This window comes from Caretta caretta, chromosome 2, assembly GCF_965140235.1.
Source record: "Caretta caretta isolate rCarCar2 chromosome 2, rCarCar1.hap1, whole genome shotgun sequence".
Classification (NCBI taxonomy): Eukaryota; Metazoa; Chordata; order Testudines; family Cheloniidae; genus Caretta; species Caretta caretta.
In genome coordinates, this window is record NC_134207.1 from 187633193 (window position 1) to 187654551 (window position 21359).

The window sequence follows — 21359 nt, forward strand, 5'->3', positions numbered from 1 at the left end:
TAGTTTATTTATAAACCAGGGTTCACGAACATTCGCTCTCCAATAGTGTTATAGCAGTGAGCGTTATAAAGTGTACATTTGTATTCATTACGTGATAGGAGACATTGTGTGCGGACAGCGTTACCAGTCCCCTCCAATCAGTTAAGAACCACACTGTCTTCTTATTATGTTGAAACCTCCCAATGAACTGTCTGTGTATAGAAAAAGCAGTGCCATTCCAATACAGTCAGTTCTGTCCGTCAAAAGACAGCTCTAATTATTCATTAGGAATGAAGTGCCTGGTATTTTTTTCTCACAAATATTCTTACAGCAGAATGCCACTAGACAGGATTTTACAGGAAGAGAGTGGCCTCATCACAGCAAGGTGTCTGCAAATTTCTGTCAATACTATAAGCTTAGTTTCCAATCTGTGACACATTGCACTAAGATTGTACAGTGATTTGCACCTTGCAACAACCAAAGAAGAAAAACGTATATGCAGTTCACAAAACTGAATGACATGCTTGGTCACAGTGCCGCCTGCTGATGTATTTATTGATTGCACTGAATGAAGGTTGATGTACTTTTTAAAAATTACTCCATTGTGGCTCAGAAGCTTTATAGTTAGTTTAAAAAAAAAATGTAACACTTACAGTTATTGATCCACTTGGAGAAACAGAACTTTTGGCTAAAAAAAGAAAAAAAAATGAACCAAGATAGTTAAGTCCCAGACAGACTGTGAAGAGCTACAAAAGGATCTCTCAAAACTGGGTGACTGGGCAACGAAATGGCAGACGAAATTCAGTGTTGATAAATGCAAAGTAATGCACATTGGAAAACATAATTTCAACTATACGTATAAAATGATGGGGTCTAAATTGGCTGTTACCACTCAAGAAAGAGATCTTGGAGTCATTGTGGATAGTTCTCTGAAACCATCCACTCAATGTGCAGCGGTAGTCAAAAAAGCAAACAGAATGTTGAGAATCATTAAGAAAGGGATAGATAATAAGACATAAAATATCATATTGCCTCTATATAAATCCATGGTAGAGATTAATAAGATTGGGACTTTTCATCTTGAAAAAGAGACGAGAAAGGGAGGATACGATAGAGGTCTATAAAATCATGACTGGTGTGGAGAAAGTAAATAAGGAAGTGTTATTTACTCCTTCTCATAACACAAGAACTAGGGGGCACCAAATGAAATTAATAGGCAGCAGGTTTAAAACAGACAAAAGGAAGTATTTTTTCACACCACGCACAGTCAACTTGTGGAACTCCTTGCCAGAGGATGTTGTGAAGGCCAAGAGTATAACAGGGTTCAAAAAAAGAACTAGATAAATTCATGGAGCATAGGTCCATCTGTGGCCATCAGCCAGGATGGACAGGGATGGTGTCCCTAGCCTCTGTTTGCCAGAAGCTGGGAATGGACGACCAGGGATGGATCACTTGATTACCTGTTCCGTTCATTCCCTCTGGGGCACCTGGCGTCGATCACTGTCTGAAGACCAGATACTGGGCTAGATGGACTTTTGGTCTGACCCAGTATGGCCTTTCTTATTTCTGTGTGTCGTTTGGCATGGTAGGTGCACTAACCGCAATTCAGTTTGGCCAACTGCAAAGAGCCCATTGCTATGGTAGATGGCTAATCTTGCTATAGATCAAGCAGACACTCTCTGCCTTTAATACCTACATTTATTATTATTTTTATTTGCATTACTGTAGCATCTAGGTGTCCTAGTCATGGACCAGGATCCCATTGTGCTAGCTGCTGTACAAACATGGAACAGTCTTGCGCCACTAAAATCAAACTTTATACACTCAGGATACATTTTTTAAAAGCACCTAAGTCCCATTTTCAAAAATTGACATAGGAGCCTAAACCTGACTGAAAATCAGTGGGACGAAGGGCAGATTTTTAAAGATATTTAGCTGCCTAAAGATACAGATAGGCGGCTACTGAGATTTTCAAAAGCCCCTATACGCCTGACTCCCATGGGTGCCTAATACCTTTAAAAATCTGACCCTAAGTTCCTAAGAGTCCAAGTCATTCTTTCAAAATGGGACTTATGGGTTGTTTGCATGGTGGGGATTTGGACATGATGGATGGACTTGTTCTCTTCTGAGCTTTGCCTGACTTTCTTCTGTCCTTGAGCCCTTTGGGACATCACATGCAGCACCAAAAAGGGGAGGGGAAGGAGTAGCTCCGGTAGAGCAACCTGAGGCAGATGCTGATGCCAAGCCCATAAGGAGCAAAGAAGGGACGAAGGTGGCCTGACGCTAGCCTTGGCTGAGGCCCCTTTCTCCATCCTGCTCTTGTTGGAGGTTTCCTGGGGAACAGCAGTTGTGGTTGCATAGCACCAGTCTCCTCCTCCTTCCTAGAGGCAGCACAAGCAGCTTCCTCAGACCACTCCACCAGAGCTCCTCCGCCCCTCCTCAGGGCTGATGTGTCCTGGAGCTCCTGCCCAGGAAGCCTTCTTCCTCTTGCCTTTTATGGAACTCGTTGGGGACACCAGCAGCAGCTGCCTCATAATGAGGCTCCTACAGGGTTTGTGGTCCCCTTTCCACTCCTGCTCATGAGCAGCTGTCTTGGGCTCCTCCAGGGTGGCAGCAGCAGCAGCTGCTTGGGAAGCCAGGAGTCCAGGGAAGCTGTAAGAAGCAGCAACACCATAAAATAAGGAAAAGGGCCAAAAGTAAGCTATGGGGGACCTTCCTTTGCGTGAGGGATGCAGAGTATTTTGGGGGGGGGAGCCTGCCTCTTTGTGGGTGAAGGGCAGGGCAGCAAAAGGCCTATGCACCCTGAGGTCCATGTAAGCCCTATTTAGGGGATTTAAATGGAGAGAAGGCCTTGTGCTGGGTGTCTGCTGAGAAGTGAATTTCCCCCACTGTGGAGAAGAGGAGGAGTTTGCAGGGGGCGGGGACAGGATTTAATTATCTGTGTCATGAATATGGGCATACCTGTAACTGATTGTGGGTTGTGATAGGCTCCACCATTTTTCAAGGCAATGATGTTCCTCAAGCATTTTTTGCACTGCCTCTGGACATTTGTAGAACTGCCGTTGCCTTAAGGTTCTCTGGCCAACTAATTCACTGCTGTGCTCAAATGCAAATACAGGAGCAAGTAATTTGGGCAAGATCACAGGAGCCAAAGAAAATCCAGGGGCAGTGAAAAATTACAAGAAGATAATTTTTGTAGAGCAGTCGTGCAGTTTTGTATTTATTCCCAATTGGATTTATCTGAATCTGGTTCCAAGATGCCCTGAAAGGAGATGCCTTGGTCTGAACTCTGCATATTCCAAATAAACAGGTGAAAATTAAATGGCTGTATATAGTGGCTTCATTTTTTTGCTAAAGCCTACTAGCATGATTTAGATTGAAAAATTCAGCACGTAGTTCCTTGCAGATTGGAAGCCTCTAGTTACTTCTAATTGATTTTATATTAGTACTTCTCTTCAGGAAATTCCAGTGTATATTAGCAACAAATTAATGTTCAAGGAGAGCCTTAAAAATATGATTTTGCTTTGATGAGCTGGAGGCCATCTCCAAGAACTGTGTTATGCCGACCCTTGTAAATCATCTGTCATGATAGAGAACAAAACTGTTTGTTTGTTTTTGTTTACTTATTTAATCAGTGAAGGTTATACAGGAAAGATTCAACTGCTTAGTTTATTAGCCTGTCTCGAAATGACGACACACACATTTTTGCCATTAATAGCAATGTTGATTAGGGGTTTGATATTTTTGCCACTATGACTTATTTTGTTCAGCAAACTGGTGTAAATTATACTGGGAAAAGCACTCTTTCAGCGCTATAAGCAGTGTCTTTACTCGGAGGATTTGCTGGTGTATCTATACTGGTATAGCTGCACTAGTAAACCCATTCTAGATTAGACAAGGCCTCATTACCTAAGTGACAAGGCATTTAAGATACCACAGTGATGTGTTTAGTATAAAAACCTAGCTCGAAGGACATTTATCTTAAGTTAATAAAGAACAGGGACCAGCACAGAATGTTTTGAATTCTGCTCTATATAGGTTCTTTTACAACTCTCATCACTATAGTATTTGACAGGTTTCAGAGTAACAGCCGTGTTAGTCTGTATTTGTAAAAAGAAAAGGAGTACTTGTGGCACCTTAGAGACTAACCAATTTATTTGAGCATAAGCTTTCGTGAGCTACAGCTCAAATAAATTGGTTAGTCTCTAAGGTGCCACAAGTACTCCTTTTCTTTTTATAGTATTTGAGTACCTTCCAGTTGTTCATTAAGCAATGTGAAAATATTTTACCTATCTCCATATATGGTCATTCACAGTTACCAGCTGTTGCCTAAAGACATTCATGCCATATTGAAAATAAACCTCATACAAACTGGACCCTTTAGTTTAATATTTTTGGTGCTTCCCTTCCCCCCGGGCTGCAGCTGCTCAAATATTATTATTATTATTATTTGGGGATTAATAGAGGATCTTAAATTGCTGCAGATTATACATCTGCTTCTATGATTTTATTCTCAATATTTGTGTTTTCATTTAGGATCTAGCAATAGGTGAACTTAGTGAAATGAAATAATATTACACGAAATACGGTGTTGACACCTTTTGATTGAATAAAATAAAAGCTTAGATAGTTCTTTTCTTGCTACAAGGCTGATTTAACATGTTTTAACTTTAAAGCAGATGAATGATGATGCCTGTTTTATCTTTTAAGGGCTGGTCTACATTACCGTGGTAAGTCGACCTAAGTTACAGTACTTCAGTTACATGAATAACGTAACTGAAGTCGATATAGCTTAGGTCGACTTACCACCGTCTCTACACCGCGCTGTGTTGACAGGAGATGCTCTCCCACTGACTTACCTTACTCTTCTCAGGGAGCTGGAATACTGGAGTCGACGGGAGAGCACTCTTCCATCGACCTAGCAGGTCTTCACCAGACCCGCTAAATCAACATCACTGCGTTGATCACAGCAGTGCCAATCTACCTGTAAGTGTAGACATGGCCTGAACTTCTGCTGTGGATGTTTATCATTCCTATGTTGTTGTTATCTGTTTTTATCTATCAGGAATTCATAGCATTTGCTGTGATGGAGATTATCCAATTAAAAACAGTAGTACAACCACAAAGATAAACTCGCACAAAGAAAATTACATACTTACTTAGATTTAGTATTTTTTTTAATAATGCCTTTTCCATGCTGTCCCCTGTGAATGAAATGACCCTCTAATCCAGGGGTGGGCAAACTTGCTGTGTTAAAGCAACCATGAGACAAGGTTTATTTGTAACATCCACAGGAAGGAATTCCAAGAAGACAAGAGATCAGCATCTTCAAAGACCCATTGTTTTTCCACGCTAGTTGCATTCTGTCTGGTGGGCATTTCTGGGGTGCAACCACAGTTGTAATTGTTACATAGTCAAAATTCCTAACTTCAGATACAGAAGTGATACATGTATACAAATAGGATAATCATATTCAGTAAAACATAACCTTTCCAATGTTACCTTACATGACCCATCTTGCATAAAGCATCTTAGTTATGCCATATGCATATCATAGCTATATTTCTATGAAGAATATGGGGTGTTGCATCACAACGGGAACTCTGGGGTGCAGACTGGGACTGTGGGACCGCTGTGCCCCCTTAACTCTCCAGTCTGGGCTGTCTCTCACAATGCTTTGCTAGTGACAAGTAGCAAACCCCTCCAGGCACTGTTATCACTCAGTACAACTGCATGTGGAGCCCACCCCACACCCAGCTAGATTGCATGAGCCACTCATGAATCGCACTGAGGAAGGCACCAGCTGAATCCCCCCAGCTCCCAGCCTGGCACCTCAGGAATATACCATCTTGCACTGCTCAAGATGAGCAGTGCAAGTTTATTAATTGGTTCACCACTTCATCATTGGAAAGGTAAACCTTTGTAAACCTGAGCAGATTAACCAAACACTTCAGGCAAACTCACTGGTAAAGATAAACAGTAAAACAAGTTTATTGACTACAAAAAGATAGATTTTAAGTGATTATAAGCAATAGGCGAAAAGTCAGATTGGTTACCAAAAGAAAAGAAAACATAAGCACGCAGTCTAAACTCTCAACCCTGTTAGACCGGGCAACCTCTAGACTAAGCAGTTTTTCTCACTCCACTGGATATTGCAGTTCATAGTACACAGGTTTCACCCTTGAAACTCTGGCCAGTCTCCTCTGTTGGAGTTTTCAGTCTTCTGAGCGTCCTTGTTGCTTGCAGCATAGGTGGGGGCAGGAGAAAAGGCCAAGCATGGGGCCCCTGTGTTCTGTTTTATACCCTTAGTCCCATGTGCTTGGAGAACACACGTCCAGGCATGTCTGGTGGCATTGCTGAGTCATAGGGTGAAGCAATACCCCTGTGTGTCTCCTGTGAGTGAGTCTCCTCTGCTGTACAATGGCTGGATATGTCTGTTCAGCACCCACCTGGGCGTTGGCTACCTCTTCCCTTGTCACTGTCTCTGTAGGGCTAGTATCTGGGTGAGTCCCAAACCCACAGCATATTGTAGTGAAAACCATACAACACAATTCTTATAATTTTATATGCATTAATGATACACCCATTTAGATGGAGCAGTGGCTTTCAGCACATCATAACCTTTCCCATGATACCTCACATGGCATGCTTTATATGCAATATTGCAATTATATGTAAATGAGGAATATGGGGGCTACAGAGCACTCCCCCAAGGTATAGAATGTCACACCCTCATTCAAATACTACCTGAAAATTCACCACTTCTTGTGAATTCTTAATAACAATTGTAAATACGTATTAGCTAGAGCTAATATACATATCCCCTCTTCTAGATTTCCCAGAGTCTTTTGCTTTCTATAAGCCTTTTAGATAAGTGCTCCTGAGCATCATTCTGTCTTGACTGGCGCCACGCCTCCTGTCAGCACTGAATAAACAACAACTTGGCATTTACAGTACATAGCACCTTTCACCCAAAGGTCTCAAAGCATGTTACAGACAGTTGCTGAGTCTAATTAATTGTAAGGGCAGGAAGTAAGGTAGTCCCCATTTTACAGCTGAGTACATTGAACCAGAAAGGGTGTCATGTACTCCTTGTACACAGTAGGTTGCAGGGACACTACTAGCAGATCAGGCTTCTGTACCAGCTTTGAACTATCTACAGAGCTTCCATCATGGAGAAAGATATGATACTTTAATGCACTGCCAGGTATGGCAGTTACCAGCTCAGATAAGGCATGTTACACATTGCACCACCTAGTGACTGAACATTATAATATGGTTTTTGCATTCTCTCATGCGGAGGGTGGGGGGGGGTTAAAACTTGCCCAAGTTCATACAACAAGTTAGTGGCAGAGCTTGTCATGGACCCCATATCTCCTGATTTCCCACCAGAATGCAGTGAAATTAAAATAACTTTACTAGTTTTATCTGATGAAATTTTGAAGAGTAGAATGAAATCCAAGTATAAAGCAAAACTCTACACCAAAAGCAGTTAGTGTAACTGTTGGCACCATGTTTTAATAGTGGAACTTTTAAAACAAGTCAAGGGGCTAGATCCTCAGCTGGTTTAAACCAGGTGACGATCTGGTCCAAGGTCTAAAATGGCTTACATATAGATATGTCTTTTGAAATTGACTGGGCTCCAAAGGTGTAATGTTGTTTTTTGTTAATGGTTAAAGTGATTAATATGAAATAATTCCTCTTTCTGATAAAATACCCTGTTGTCTATAAAGGTCTTTCCAGGGAGTAAATGACTGGCTGACTTCAAGGGAGACGGTGCTGCTGACTGTGCTTTCAAATGCACAAAGTAAACACACTCAAAAGTACAGAAAAAAGTTTTCCTTCTCTAATTTATTTCAGTTGTCGTAACTGCCATAGTACATGTGTTTTTTCTAGTTGCAACTATTACCATTTAAGGTAATGTTCACTGAAGTCACACAGATTGGTTCAGCTTCAGAACAGTTTCCTTTAATTTAAAAAAAAAAAAATTGGCTTAGCCCAACTTTTTAAAATTCCGCGTGAGAGAGCTTTACTTGTACTCTATATACAGGTATTTAGAGAAATGACACATTTATTTTCACATGTTGAAGATTTTTGTTATATAAGTGAATACCATCCAGTGCAACTCACAATTATTTTATACAATGTTCTCAATTGGGGGTCTATTAATTAACATGTGCCATTGAGCTGAAATGGAATACTCCAGTGTATCGTGCTAGAACTTGTGGCTCCGCATTGGCAGTGTTAACAATATTACAAAGCCTTTACAATGTTAAGGAAGGTTCAAATCTAGGACAATATTCTGGCATTTTCCCAGATCCTCGGAGTCCTGAAGCCCCACTAATCCCTCTTGCTTGATTCATTGCCTTTTTACTAATTCCCTTATGAAATCATAGAACTAAGCCAAGAGTACTGAGTGATTCACAATTAATTCCTCTGGCATGGGGGAATCCCTAGCGGGCATAGGGATGCTTCTGGCAGGAGCGGGGGCCGTGGCCAGAGAAGCAGCACTTGGCAATCTCTAGGCAGCATATTGGCCCCTAAGGGGCTGCTACAAGCCAAAGGGATTTAGACCAGCCCTGATGCTGCCCCAGGGATCATTTGGAGTGAGGGACAGAGTGGAAACAAAAATAGCTTAAAGTAAACTTTGCCACCTCTTTCATCCCTGCTCATGTGAAGCAGATCTCTGATGCAGCTGAGGGTCTGGCCCTTTCAGATTAACTGCTTTGGTCAAGTGTTTGGACACCAGTTGAAAAATACAGAGCCCTAAAAATGTCACCAACCCCTGCATAAAGATGCTGCACAACTTCAAAGCAAATCCTTTCATTTGACCAGGGCCTACAAAGACAATCCCTTGCTTGTACTCTCTAATGACAGAGATTTTAGTCCACAAGAGTGAACTGGAAATAGTAGGCTGCCATTGGTAAATGCAGTGTCTATGGCATTCAGGCTGTCTAAGAACACGCTGTAATTGGAAGCAAAATTATCTGTTAACAAAAATTGTGCAGCTAAACAATATTGACTGACAAGTGCCTGAAGTTAGGGTTCTTTATCCAAATTTCTACACCTAAATAAGTGGCCTGATTTGTAGAAATAAATGGCCTGAGCGCCCACAAATCCCTGTGCAATCCATGGGAGCTGCAGGTGCTTGGCATCTCTGCAAATGAGGCAACAATTTAGATGCCTAAATATAGAGCCGCAAACCTAATAATAGGACTCAAGTTCTAAAACTTCCAGCAGAGTGCACGGGTATCCCACCAACCCCCCCAAAAAATGATTGTTTACAAAATAAGAGGGTGGTATATACCTTTATATTTCATTGTATTTTCTCATTTGGTTCACTGGGCCCTCACTCTACCCCCACTGTTGTGTAATGTCATTATCTGGTGCTGTGGCTAAACATGAACTAAAATGACTGACCTGCTTATTTGGTTCCTAAAGAAAACACCTTCCCCACAGATATGGAATCACTGCTCCATCTCAGTAGTACCTTGTCTCATAACTTACATTCCCTTTGAATGATCTGCTATAACAGACCCTGTGTTAGAAATGGGTAGCAAACACAGTATAAGAATTTGTGGAGTCCATTGCCTGGATCCTGCTCTGTTCTGCTCTTGGTTTATGTGCGTTCCCTGGCAGGCAGAAGAATCCAAGAATTAAAGCTGCTGGAGATGCAGGTTTATTTTGGGTTTTCTGTTCGATTTTCTTTTCTTTTAACCTCTTAAATTTGGCGCCACTGGAAGCAGTACATCAGAATGTTCTGTGTCACTGTTCTGGGCTCGTCCCTGGCTAACATGTAAGTGGACTGATGCTTTCAAGCAGCACTCCCAGACTGACAAATTCATACTGCTTCACCTTGGGTAACTACTTTTAATCTTGTGCCTAGCAATACAAACAAATCTCTGCCTTCCTCACAGGAAGCAATAGCATTTTAAATGCATGTAAACGTGCTGTCCAAGCCCGAGAATGTTGTTTTGAACTAATAATATTCCATTCTCAGGCTAATTTCATTCCCTGCACTTCTTTGACATGCACTTACCCAATTAGCAGAATGTTACTGTTTACTGCTAATTTGAATTAATACTTCAATAGTTGGCTACTTCTATTTTTAGATAATGTTCTTTGAATTTTATTTCAACAGAGGTCTCAGTCTGCATTCTCACTGACTAGTGAAGATACACCAAGCAAAGATCTGGACCTGGTGTCTTCTATGCCTGAGATTCTCTGGAGGCAGCAGAAAGGCCTAGTCAGGAGACAGAGGGAACACAAACTGTCTGCGTTACCTAGCTGGAAAAGTGTGGACAGACTGAATGAAACAAGTAAATATTTATAGTACCAGTATGACACTTTCTTCTGTTTTTCCTGTTGAACAAATTAAACTTGAAGTAAGCACCCAGTCCTGCTCCTATTGAAGTCAGTGGCAAAGCTCCCATTGACTTCACTGAGAGCTGGGTCAAGCACTAAATGGAAAGAGAAAAAGCCTGCACTAACTTTGTGATGCCTAGTATGACGACAATAATCAAACAATGACACTAATTATGATACTACTAGTTTTCCCTGAATAAGGACTTCAGAATTTGGCCCTTGGTGCATAAAATGACAATAAAGTAATAGTAAACAGTGAGCTAATGAAATATTCATTGCTGTGCTAACTTCTGCTCCAAGTAACCTCTTGTCATTCATATAGAAAGTGTTATTCTTTTGGGTAAGATTCCTGTCCAAGGCCTGGATTCAGCAAAGCATTTAAGCCTGTGCTTAAATTTAAGCACCCATTTAAGTCCCACTGAAGTCAATGACACAGTCATTTAGTACTTAGCAATTACTTAACCATAGCTTAGTGACAAGTTGATACAATTACTTTCTAAGGGTCCCTTGCTCAGAGTAGTTCCTGTTTGTCGTCTGAGTTCACTGTTGAGATAACACACGGGTGTCCTGTAGAGGCTATTTGATATTTAATAGGTATCGCATTGACTTATGAGTAAACCCACCTGCCCTGGTTTGCAGCTTTTGGTTAAAACACACAAAGTCCAAGAGGATCTCAACCAGTAGCTTAGTATAGTAGTAGTAAACACCAGCAGTCTGATTCCCCACTGCCATGCACCTCGATTAGTTAGTTATACCTGTGAAAAGTGGGTGTAAATCTCAACCCCTCTAAGGGCTTGTCTACACTGGCACTTTACAGCGCTGCAACTTTCTCACTCAGGGGTGTGAAAAAACACCCCCTAGAGTTCAGCAAGTTTCAGCGCCGGTGTAAACAGTGCCCCAGTGTTGGGAGCCGCGCCCCTCGTGGAGGTGGGTTTTTTAGAGTGCTGGGAGACTAGCCCTAAATTAGTGGTGTTTATATCTACTTTGCAATGACTTTGTATAGATGTAAATGACTGCACAAGGGCCAGGTGGCACAGAAACAGGCTCTGAATTTTCATTTACAAATGACCGGTTCCACACTGAGCTCATTTCTCTGGCCATTCTTATTTTTCCATAAATAATTCATAATGTAAGGCACCGGCAATGCCACAATTTGTGCCTCATGTCTTTTGTTACGACAGGCAAGTGCCTTTTGATTTATATCAAACAGGTTTCTAATAAACAGCCTTTGACGTCATTAGCAGGAGGGTTAAAGTCAATGTTGCTTTTTGTAGGTAACTTCTCTGTATGTTGTTGCCTTCCCCCTGCTAATCAGCTAACTTACTTCACTTTTCTAATCAACTAAAATAAATTTTAACAAATTCAGCTATGCCACAGGCAGGCAGCAGCTACTCAGAACAAATGAGCATGAACTTTGTATGTATTTTGGGACAATGGGCAGAAGCACAACTAGATTGAATTTAACTAGTTAAGCATTGAATGTTGGGGTTCCCCTGAGACACGTTCAGTCCTTGAAGAACTCGGTTCAACACCAGTCTTGTCACTCAGGTTCCTTTATTTGGCAGACATCAAAGCTGTACTGAGTTGATCAGACTCAAGCATAGGGGTGGATATAGGACATACCACACATTCAAAGTTACACAACAGACCTCTTCCTTTATATGCATTCACACAATATATTGCATTTACTATTCATTGCATCACATGTTTTGGGATTGGCTTGGTCACTTGGTAGAAACCAATCCCTGTACAGCGCACAGTCACTGAACAACTTACTCGTTACCTCATTTTACTTTCCAGGCTTATCCATTGTTACCTTGTCCTTTGTAAATGGTTGGCTGGTGTTCCCCCTTATCTTAGGTAGTACAGACATTCTGTTCCTAGCCTACTGATCCATTTGCCTTCCTAATCCTGTCTCCCAAGAAATGAGGCCTTCCCCGTGTCCAATCACTCATGTCAAGCCAGGACTACATTCCACTGCTTTTATTTTGTCTTTTTTATATTAGCATTTGTTTTATTTGCATTATAGTTTTTATTTTCTGTTTCTTTTTTTAAGTTTATTACCCAGCAACACGCTTTTAAGACCATAGTAGTTGTAATTATTTGAATTACTATTAACGCTAGGCTTAAAGTACAAAGCAGGGCATAGAATCTTACCTCCTATGATTTAGCCCACTAGGGTATGATTTTACATTGTAAGCTTAGTTTGTCTTTAAAGCATATTTTTGTTATTTTAAATTTTGCTTTTATTTAAATTACATTATAAAAAATTGGTACAAAATACAAACAAAATATTTATTACCACAGGAAATATACTTGTCAAACAGAACAGAGGCTAATTAAAATAACATTCTCTGGTCCATACCAGAAGTGGTTCTTTTTAGCCACCACACAATACTTGTTATCAGCATAGACAGTTTTTACTTTACCAACACCCCAGTGTCTCAACCGTACTGTGCAATTTGGAGATTGTTCCCTCAGAGTGAACCCACATACCGGCAACTCTGTCTGTAAGACGTCACACCTGCATGTGTAAGTATTCCCCCGGGGCAAACAGTAGTACAAGTCTGGGGCCTTCCAGACCTTACATTGTCTTGCTACAGTATTTGAGGAGGGAAAACAAACTTCTTCCACACCATATGGCTTGCATTTGTTTCACATTTAACTTTATAGTATTGGATCTTTGTTAATTTTCTTACCCTGCACCAACTGGTGTCACCCCTTTTGTTACAAATTTTTAATTTTTCTGTGGCATAAAAGAAGGCAAATGTTCTTGGTTCATATTAAGCCAGGTCTAAACTAAATAGCCAAGCCTGTCAACAGATTTAGATCTTCAAAAATTGTTTGCAAGAGGCAGAATTACTTCCTGAGGCACTTACTCAATTTCTTTGAATTAACATAAAATTTGGGCATGAAAACAGACCAAAGAGATTTAAATAAACTAATAATTAAAAATAAAAAGCCTGACAGATCTTTTCAGTTTAATTACCATTTTGTTGGTGGAGTGTTCTGGGGTTTTTGTTTTGATTTTGTTTTTGTTTGTAGTTTTGTTTATGCTCCAGGAAAAAATTGTTCCAAAACTCAAAGCCTGGCTACTATATGTCATATTTATTCCATAAGTATGTTCTGTGTTGGGAAAATAAGAGTGCCAAATAAAAGTTGTGATCTTGAGTTCCATATATTTACAGACCTAAATTGAGGGGAGAAAAATACATAAAGATACATAAAAATATTGATATTTTAAGTTTAACAGTTCATGTAAAAATAGAGCTTAAAACTTTAGAACAGTAATGCTCTGCCTGTAGTTTGTATTTCTGGCCTTCTAATGGTTAATCTGAACAGTCAGTTGTGCGTCTGAAAGAAATCTGTATGTCAGATATCATTTGATTCAGTATGCTAAGAAGAGTATGCAAATCCACAATACTGTTTAGTTCTACAGTCATTATGAGAAATATGAATAATAAACCCATCAGATGTTCAAACTTCCCATTAAAAGAATTTCATGTCCTGTTGACAATGGAGTCTATATTTAGAAGCAATGTAAGCTTCACAGTTTGAGTAGATAGTATTTCTTGCATATTTTTCTTTTCTGAATTTTAGAACGTTAGGCTTCTAACAGGCTGTATAGCCTAACCTTGGACCCTATTGTCACATATATTTTAAAAAGAGGTCCCCAGAGAATTCTTTGGTGACTTCCGATTAAAATGGGATAATCAGGAAGATCCCTGATTCAGGGTATGATAAAATCTATGTAGCGTACCACATATTCATTTGTGTCTGTCGTTATCTTGTGCTGGTCCCATCATAAAGGGTAAGTCTACACAACAGAAGCTGTGCACAGACTAGCCTACTCAAGCTTGCTTGAATCCAGTTAGTGTGGGTAGCAATAGTAATAAAGACAGCCTGGTGCGTGCTTCAGCATGGGTAGACAACCCTGGCAAGGAGCCTGGGTACGTACTCCGCTCACTAGCCCATGCAGCTAGCCCACAGATACCCCAAATGGCTAGTCTCTGCTAAAATCTTTATTTGACTGTGCAAAAGTCAGCCAGTCAAACTGAAATAATAAAGTAATAATTAGGGGATTTGTTCTTGTTTTAATTTCACAGGTCCACCCCCTGTTTTACAAAGCACTGATGGGAACTGGGTGGCTTTGCAGAGCATTACATTGCCTCGCCCTCGAATGCTTGCCAAACCAAAGAGCCAAGTATTCAAAGCTTTGGAGAACGAATCTAGTGTTGTGTCTGCTTATGACGAGATGGGCTCGGATAGCGAGGACGACTACGACTGGAATGTGGCCTTGAACAAGCTGCGTCGAAGGCCCAAGCAGTTGTCCGAGGATTCTTATTATACCGATTCCCAGTACAATACTGAATGGGCTTATGGCAGTGATCCATACCAGCCAGTGACCTCTCCTTCATCTGGGCTATACACCAATACAGAGACGGTGTACTCTGATTCTGAAACATCTTCAGTAAATTCCTCAAGGGAGGCTAGAGAATCTAGCAAGCTTCCCTGGCTACAAAGGAGAACTCAGAGTGACAAACCCAGAGTGGAAAAAGCACATTTACATGGAGAACTGGATGTAAATTTCAATCCACAGGCTGACAGTTTAGAGTATTCAGATAGCAGTGAGACTGAGGAAGTCTATTATGATTTAGAAAAGAGGTCTAGAAGGTGGAGAAAGAGCAAAATTGTCTCCGAAGAATTACGTGAAGGAAAAAATCACACAAAAACCCACAAGAAGAATTTGAGCATAAATCAGGTAACTACATTTGCTTATATAGGAAGGATTGAGTAAGCAAAAGTGGGTGGGGAGGGTGGAGAGGGAGTGGCACACTGTCAAAAATGTCATTACCTGTTTCTGAGTCCCTGGTAGCTCAGAAGATGATCTCGAATGTCCTAAGAAGTAAAGCACAAGGTGGGGTCTTGTATGTATCTGCTACAGATGACCAGATCACACTAGAGAACAGGATGACCAGCTCCGTAAGTACCTATCTATAATCTGTAGGGAAAAAATCGATGTGGTCATGGGGGACTTCAGTTTGAGGGACATATGCTGGAGGTCTCATGCTGACAGTACTAAAACATCCTTAGAATTTCAAAATATCATAGATGACAACTTCCTGATTCAACTTGACTCAAGTGTTGCAACCATCACAGGGTAATTCTATATTAGGACCTCATCTTGACAAATAAAGAACTGATCACAGAACTAAAAATTAATGGTAGTTTAGGTACAAGTGATCATGACTTAATCCATGTATAATATGCAAACAGACTAAAGTCCAAACCAGCAATATGTATGCTTGGTGCTTTAAAAGGGCCAATTTCAGAAAGCTGAAAAGAGTTGAGAGTCAAATTAGCTGGGAGGAAGAATTTAATCAGAAAAATATGAATTATAATTGGTAATTGTTTAAGAACATTTTAGTAGATGCCCAAACATTCACAATTGAGGAAGAATACCATATTGGTTTAAAAACTGATCTCACTTAGAGGGGAAGCGAAGGCAACTATAAAAAAATAAAATACAATTTAATACAAATAGAAAATTGACAAGACAAGCAAAGGGACACAGGGAGAAATTGTGGAGATAAGGACAATACAAAGGAGTTTTTTAAGTATATTGGAACAAAAAGAATCCTGACAATGGTATTGGTTCATTACTAGATGGAAATGGTACAATTATCAGTGATAATGCAGAAAAGGCAGAAGTGTTCAATAAATGTTACTGTTCTGTATTTGGGGGAAAACAGATGATGCAGTCTCATCATATGACAACGATAACACTTTTTCCATTCCACTAATATCTCAGGAGGATGTTAAACAGTATCTACTAAAGTTACATGTCGTTAAATCAGCAGGTCTGGATAACTTGCATCCAATAGCTTTAAAAGAGCTGGCTGAGGAGGTCAGTGGACAGTTACTGTTGATTTTCAATAAGTCTTAGAACAGCAGGGAAGTTTCAGCAGACTTGAAGAAAGCTAATGTGGGGTCAATATTTAAAAAGGGTAAATGGGACAACCCAGGTAATTATAGGCCTGTGTACATGATATCAGTCCTGGGCAAAATAATGGAGTGGCTGATATGGGACTCAGTTAATAAAGAATTAATGCCAGTCAACATTAGTTTATGGAAAATATATCCTGTCAAACTAACCTGATATATTTTTACGACATAAGTTTGGTTGATAAAGATAATAGTGTTGATGTAATATACTTAAACTTCTGAAAAGCATTTGGCTTAGTACTACATAACTTTTCAATTAAAAATTAAAACAATATATAGTTAACATGGCAAACACTAAATGGATTAAAAGCTGGCTACCTGATAGGTCTCAAAATGTAATTGTAATGGGGAATCATCACTTAGTGGGTGTGTTTCTAACGGGGTCATGCAAGCAGCACTTTAAGCCGCAGCGGTGTACGACTCCTGTCTGGGATCATGCTAGCTGCTTGCACACACTAGCGTGACTAGGGACAGCTGCCAGTGAGCCTGGTGTCCACCCCAGTAGGCAGGGTTTGGGGGTGGCACAGCCAGGCTGGAGAAGCTGCCAGGGCTGGGCTCTGGCTCCTGTGAGTGGCGGCCCGACATGCTGCTGCTTTTGCTGCTGTGGTTCTTGGTCCTGTCGCTGGCCATGGCCCTGCTGGCTTCAGCCCCATTATTCATGAGGGACCAGGTGGTTCCCCTGCATCCTGTCAGAGGTATTTATGAGAAATTAACTTACAGATTCCCTGGTTAGGTCATCTTCTAAAGTAGCAGGATGGTGTGACTGAACCAACGAAGTGAACCATTTCAAGGAGGTGGAATAATCACACCCTTGAGTGATATAAGTTTTGCTGACATAGGCTGAGGTGTAGACATAGCCTACGCTCAGAGTTCAGTGTCTCAAGAGGTTTACAATATTAGTTAACTACTGAAGTATGCCTTGCAGACATGTTCTGCATCTACTCTGTTCCTTTGCACGATTGACAGACATAGGCATTCTATACCGGGACATTATAGCTAAGGGTAAGATTTTGTCACGGTTATTTTTAGTAAAAGTCACGGACAGGTCACAGGCTTCTGTGAATTTTTGTTTATTGTCCGTGACTTTTACTAAAAATAATTGTGACAAAATGAGGAGTGGGGGGTCCAGCACCCACCGCTGCTGCCGCTCACAGTGGTTGGGAGCTGCGGGGTCCCCACAACGCCCAGGGCAGCTGGGAGCTGCATGGAGGCTTGGAGCTATAGGGCTGGAGGCTGGGAGCTGTGGGGGACCACCCACAGCATCTGGGAGCTAAGAGCCACAGCATCCCCCGCTGCCCACCACGTCTCGGAGCTGCAGAGGTCCCCTCCACGTCTCGGAGCTCTGGGGCTGGCAGCTGGGAGCTGTGGGGGACCCCTGCCTGTGGCATCTCAGAGCTCTTGGATCCCCACCAGCTGACAGCTCCAACCGGGTGAAGCAGCAAATGTCATGAAGGTCTCTGGAAGTCATGGATTCTGTGACCTCCGTGACATAGTCATAGCCTTAAGTATAGCCATGCCCTATTAATTTAACCTGAATTATATCACGCTGAATTTATCAAGGGTCATGGTGGATTCTCCATCATTTGAAATTTTAAAATCAAGATTGGATGTTTTTCTAAAAGATCTGCTGTAGGAATAATTTGGGGGAAGTTCTCTGGCCCCTGATAGACTAGATTATCACAGTGGCCCCTTCTGGCCTTTGACTCTATGAATGTTATCTTCTTCCGCTATTGTGTTACATGTGAGTGTGTGTGTGTGTGTGTTTTAAGGGCCTGTACGTAAGCGTCAATGGAATCTTTAAAGTCACTGAGCACTGCTGACCGTTCTTGGAGACATTTTGCCTGCAAACACAGACAGGCAGAATACCTCCACGGACCCTGGGCTCCACTCTTTAATAGGGTGCAACGTGTGCTTCAGATTTCTAGCCAATGCAGAAAATCACTGTCCCTTCCTTGTCCCTGTACCAGTGCTGCTCACAAAGCACAAAATGTGGGATTCTAGTTGGTCCTCTACACAGGAGTGCATGGCTAGGAAGGGCTTGCAGTGCCTCCCCACCCCCAACACACCAATGCTGGCAGATGCAGGATCTGGCCCCAAATCACACTGGTGTAGTAAAATTGGTTTGCAACACAAATGGGGGAGACAAACAAAATGTAGAGGAAGTGAGTGAAGAAATGCAAAATAATTTGCATATGTTCGGCTTATTTCTGGTAAATGTGGTTCATGCTTTCAGAAAAGAGTTACTCAAATCCCTGGCACTAGAGAGCGTCCGATTAAGTGTATCATGGCGAGTGTAATTATAATGAAACATTTATATGGAGGACGTTGCTGGGATTGAACAAGTCTAGTGGAGGGCAATGAAAATTATTCAGGGGATTTGGGATATGAGTTACAGAATGAAGAAAAATGAGCCAGATTTAGTCTATATTGTTTAAAAAATGAGATTAGAGGAATTTCAGAAATCTGTAAATCCTAAAAGTGATGCACTGATACCAATGAAATGATTGAGTCTGAAGCTGAGGAGCAGTCTAACATAAACACTTCAGATGAAGTGTCGTACAAATGATTAGGATGTACAACAAACTGCAGAGAGCATAATTTGAAGGAGATAGGGGTCTACAGCTTCTAGCTTTGTTTTGAGGGTTTAAAATCTGTAATAGGTTTTCATATGCTGGTATTATAAAGAGAAGTCTTATTGAAGCAATAGATAGTGCTCTCCTACTAAAAGTAGCTGTGTCTGGAAATCAGAAACTCAGCAGCTGATCGTATGTAGATTACAATGAGGAAATGCTACTTTTTCCTGTCCTTTCATGGTATAATAATAGATATTGATCTATTGACCATTATTATCTGCATCATGGAATAGGATTTGATTCTCAGTTCAAAAAGTCAGTTTTCTTTTCTCATTGTAAAATATCATAAGGTCAGCATCCACCTTGCTATCCCATCAGTTACACTGAAAAGAAAAATGGACCTTCTCTGTTCTTAGGAGCCACACAATTTTGAATTTATGAAGCAGTAATGTTGTGAGCAGAGGCATGATGGAACAACTGCAGTCATTTCATAGTTAAGGTTGCAACTGAGTTGAGTTCCCATTACAAGATTGATTCTTCTCTCCACATTGGTTCTCTAAAATCCATTTTAAAATCCTGTATCAGCTTTCAAATTAGTAAGCTACTTCTTTGACCAAGGCAGAATTTGTGTTATAAAATCAGAACTGATTAATTGAGGAGCTTCTCTGGAAACCAGTTTTTCCCTATCACCAGACCCTAAAAGTAGGGGTGTTCACCACAGTTCAAAAAGTCTTCTCACTTTTAATTTTTTTGCCACTTCATGGGAGGAAAAAACAAAATCAGTACCTGCTTTGCTAGTCTCTCCCAGCTGTGCACAAAGCTTATGTGCACAAATCATGAAACTCGTGCACTTGCATGCAAAAAAACAAAAGTTTGTGCATGACAAATCATCATACTTGGTATTAGAAATTAGTATGAAACAAATGATGAAATCTATGTTCTGTTGACCACGTTTCCAATAGCCTAACTGCAGAGGAAGTAATATGGTAGGCTCGTATCTCTACAGAGCAGACTTAAGATAATTTGGCTGTCTTGGTTGGGAAGTACAACCTTATCTCTGTTTTCTAATTATATTTTTTAACTAATAGTCTTGAAAAATTGTATGCACTCAAACCACTTATATGAATCTTCAACCTTAACTTCCCTTTATATTTTTAGGGGAATTATAATGGGGTTTAATGCCATTGGGATCCTTGTATGATTGCTTTAGATTAATTGAACTTAATTTCATTATGAAGTCACCTATGACTCTTATAAAATGGCATTTTCCATTAATTAAAATCTTGTCATATAGTTCTATGCTATCTTGACAAAGCTATAAACGAAAGCAGGATACAGTGTGTGCTCTTGAATTTCAAGCCCCACTAGATGGTGCTTGTGATTCATTTAGTGGAAATATGGAACTTCTAAGGGCAAAAAAAACATTGAAAAGTAACCTGTAAACTTAACATTTTATGCAATGTCTCTGTAAAGATAATAGGACCTTGTTTTCCATGTGATCTTCCTTGCAGTGACTGATTATAGCAACACCCATTTTTTGTGGTATTTTTCTTAATTGGTTACCGTATAATGTTGTGGGTTTACGTCTGCTATTTAAAAATTGAGAGGATTGAATTTGAATGTTTTTAGTTTTGTTTTAGCACCACTGAGCTGTTCGCTTTTTTCTTTTTTGTGCGTATTTTGTTTTGATTACTGACTTGATGATGATTTTACATGCAGTTATTTGCAGAATGTCTAGTAGGAAAGGTACACTTCAGTTTCTTAAACGATGTATAGTTTAGAACTGTGGGCCAAGTCCTATTCTCAGTTACACAAGTGCAACAAAGCAAAATGTGGCCCTGAGAACTTGGCTCTGCAATAGGTATATCTGTTGCTGATACATGCCAGTGTGAATTTATACATTGACTTTAAAGATGGGACATTAGATGGTATAAAAGGAGGGTAGATTATGTGAACTGTAAACTACCACCGCATAACTCTGAAGAAAACTTTTCACACAAGAGAAAAAAGTACATTTTTGGTTTGTTAAAGTTGACAAGGCCCTCAAAGTAACCTGCCCTAAAAAATACAGTTGGTTTAAAAACAAAAATAAGAAAAATGCAGCATGTCGTCACAAAACTTTCGCTGTAACTGTGTTAAAAGCTCAGTGTTTCAGCCAAGAAGCCTACAAACAACACAATGACCACAGTGTACAGCATTGGACTATAATTCTCCTTGCATTGATGCAAATGTAAACACTCAGGATACTCACAAGAAAGCAGCAGGCTGGGCGGGGGACGGATGGCACAGCATAGGGTTGCCAACCCTCTAGGATTGGCCTGGAGTCTCCATGAATTAAATAAAGATTAATCTTCAAATAAAGATTATGTGATGTGATTAAATCTCCAGGAATACGGCCAACCAAAATTGGCTACCCTACACAGCAAGCATACCTGC

The 21359-nt window shown here is 40.5% G+C and overlaps 1 protein-coding gene across 13 annotated transcripts in view; it reads left to right on the top strand.

Annotated features, from left to right (window-relative positions):
- MYRIP (myosin VIIA and Rab interacting protein) overlaps nucleotides 1-21359 on the top strand; it is a 359689-nt gene that overhangs the window by 300694 nt on the left and 37636 nt on the right. For all 13 annotated transcript variants that reach the window (XR_012667170.1, XR_007355038.2, XR_007355036.2 and 10 more), the window contains 2 exons: nucleotides 10121-10298; nucleotides 14451-15106. Coding sequence is in view for 4 of the 13 variants with exons in the window: in XM_048838874.2 (XP_048694831.1) it covers nucleotides 10121-10298; nucleotides 14451-15106 (834 nt within the window). In the remaining 9 variants the exon portion in view is untranslated. The remainder of the gene's footprint in view (nucleotides 1-10120; nucleotides 10299-14450; nucleotides 15107-21359) is intronic.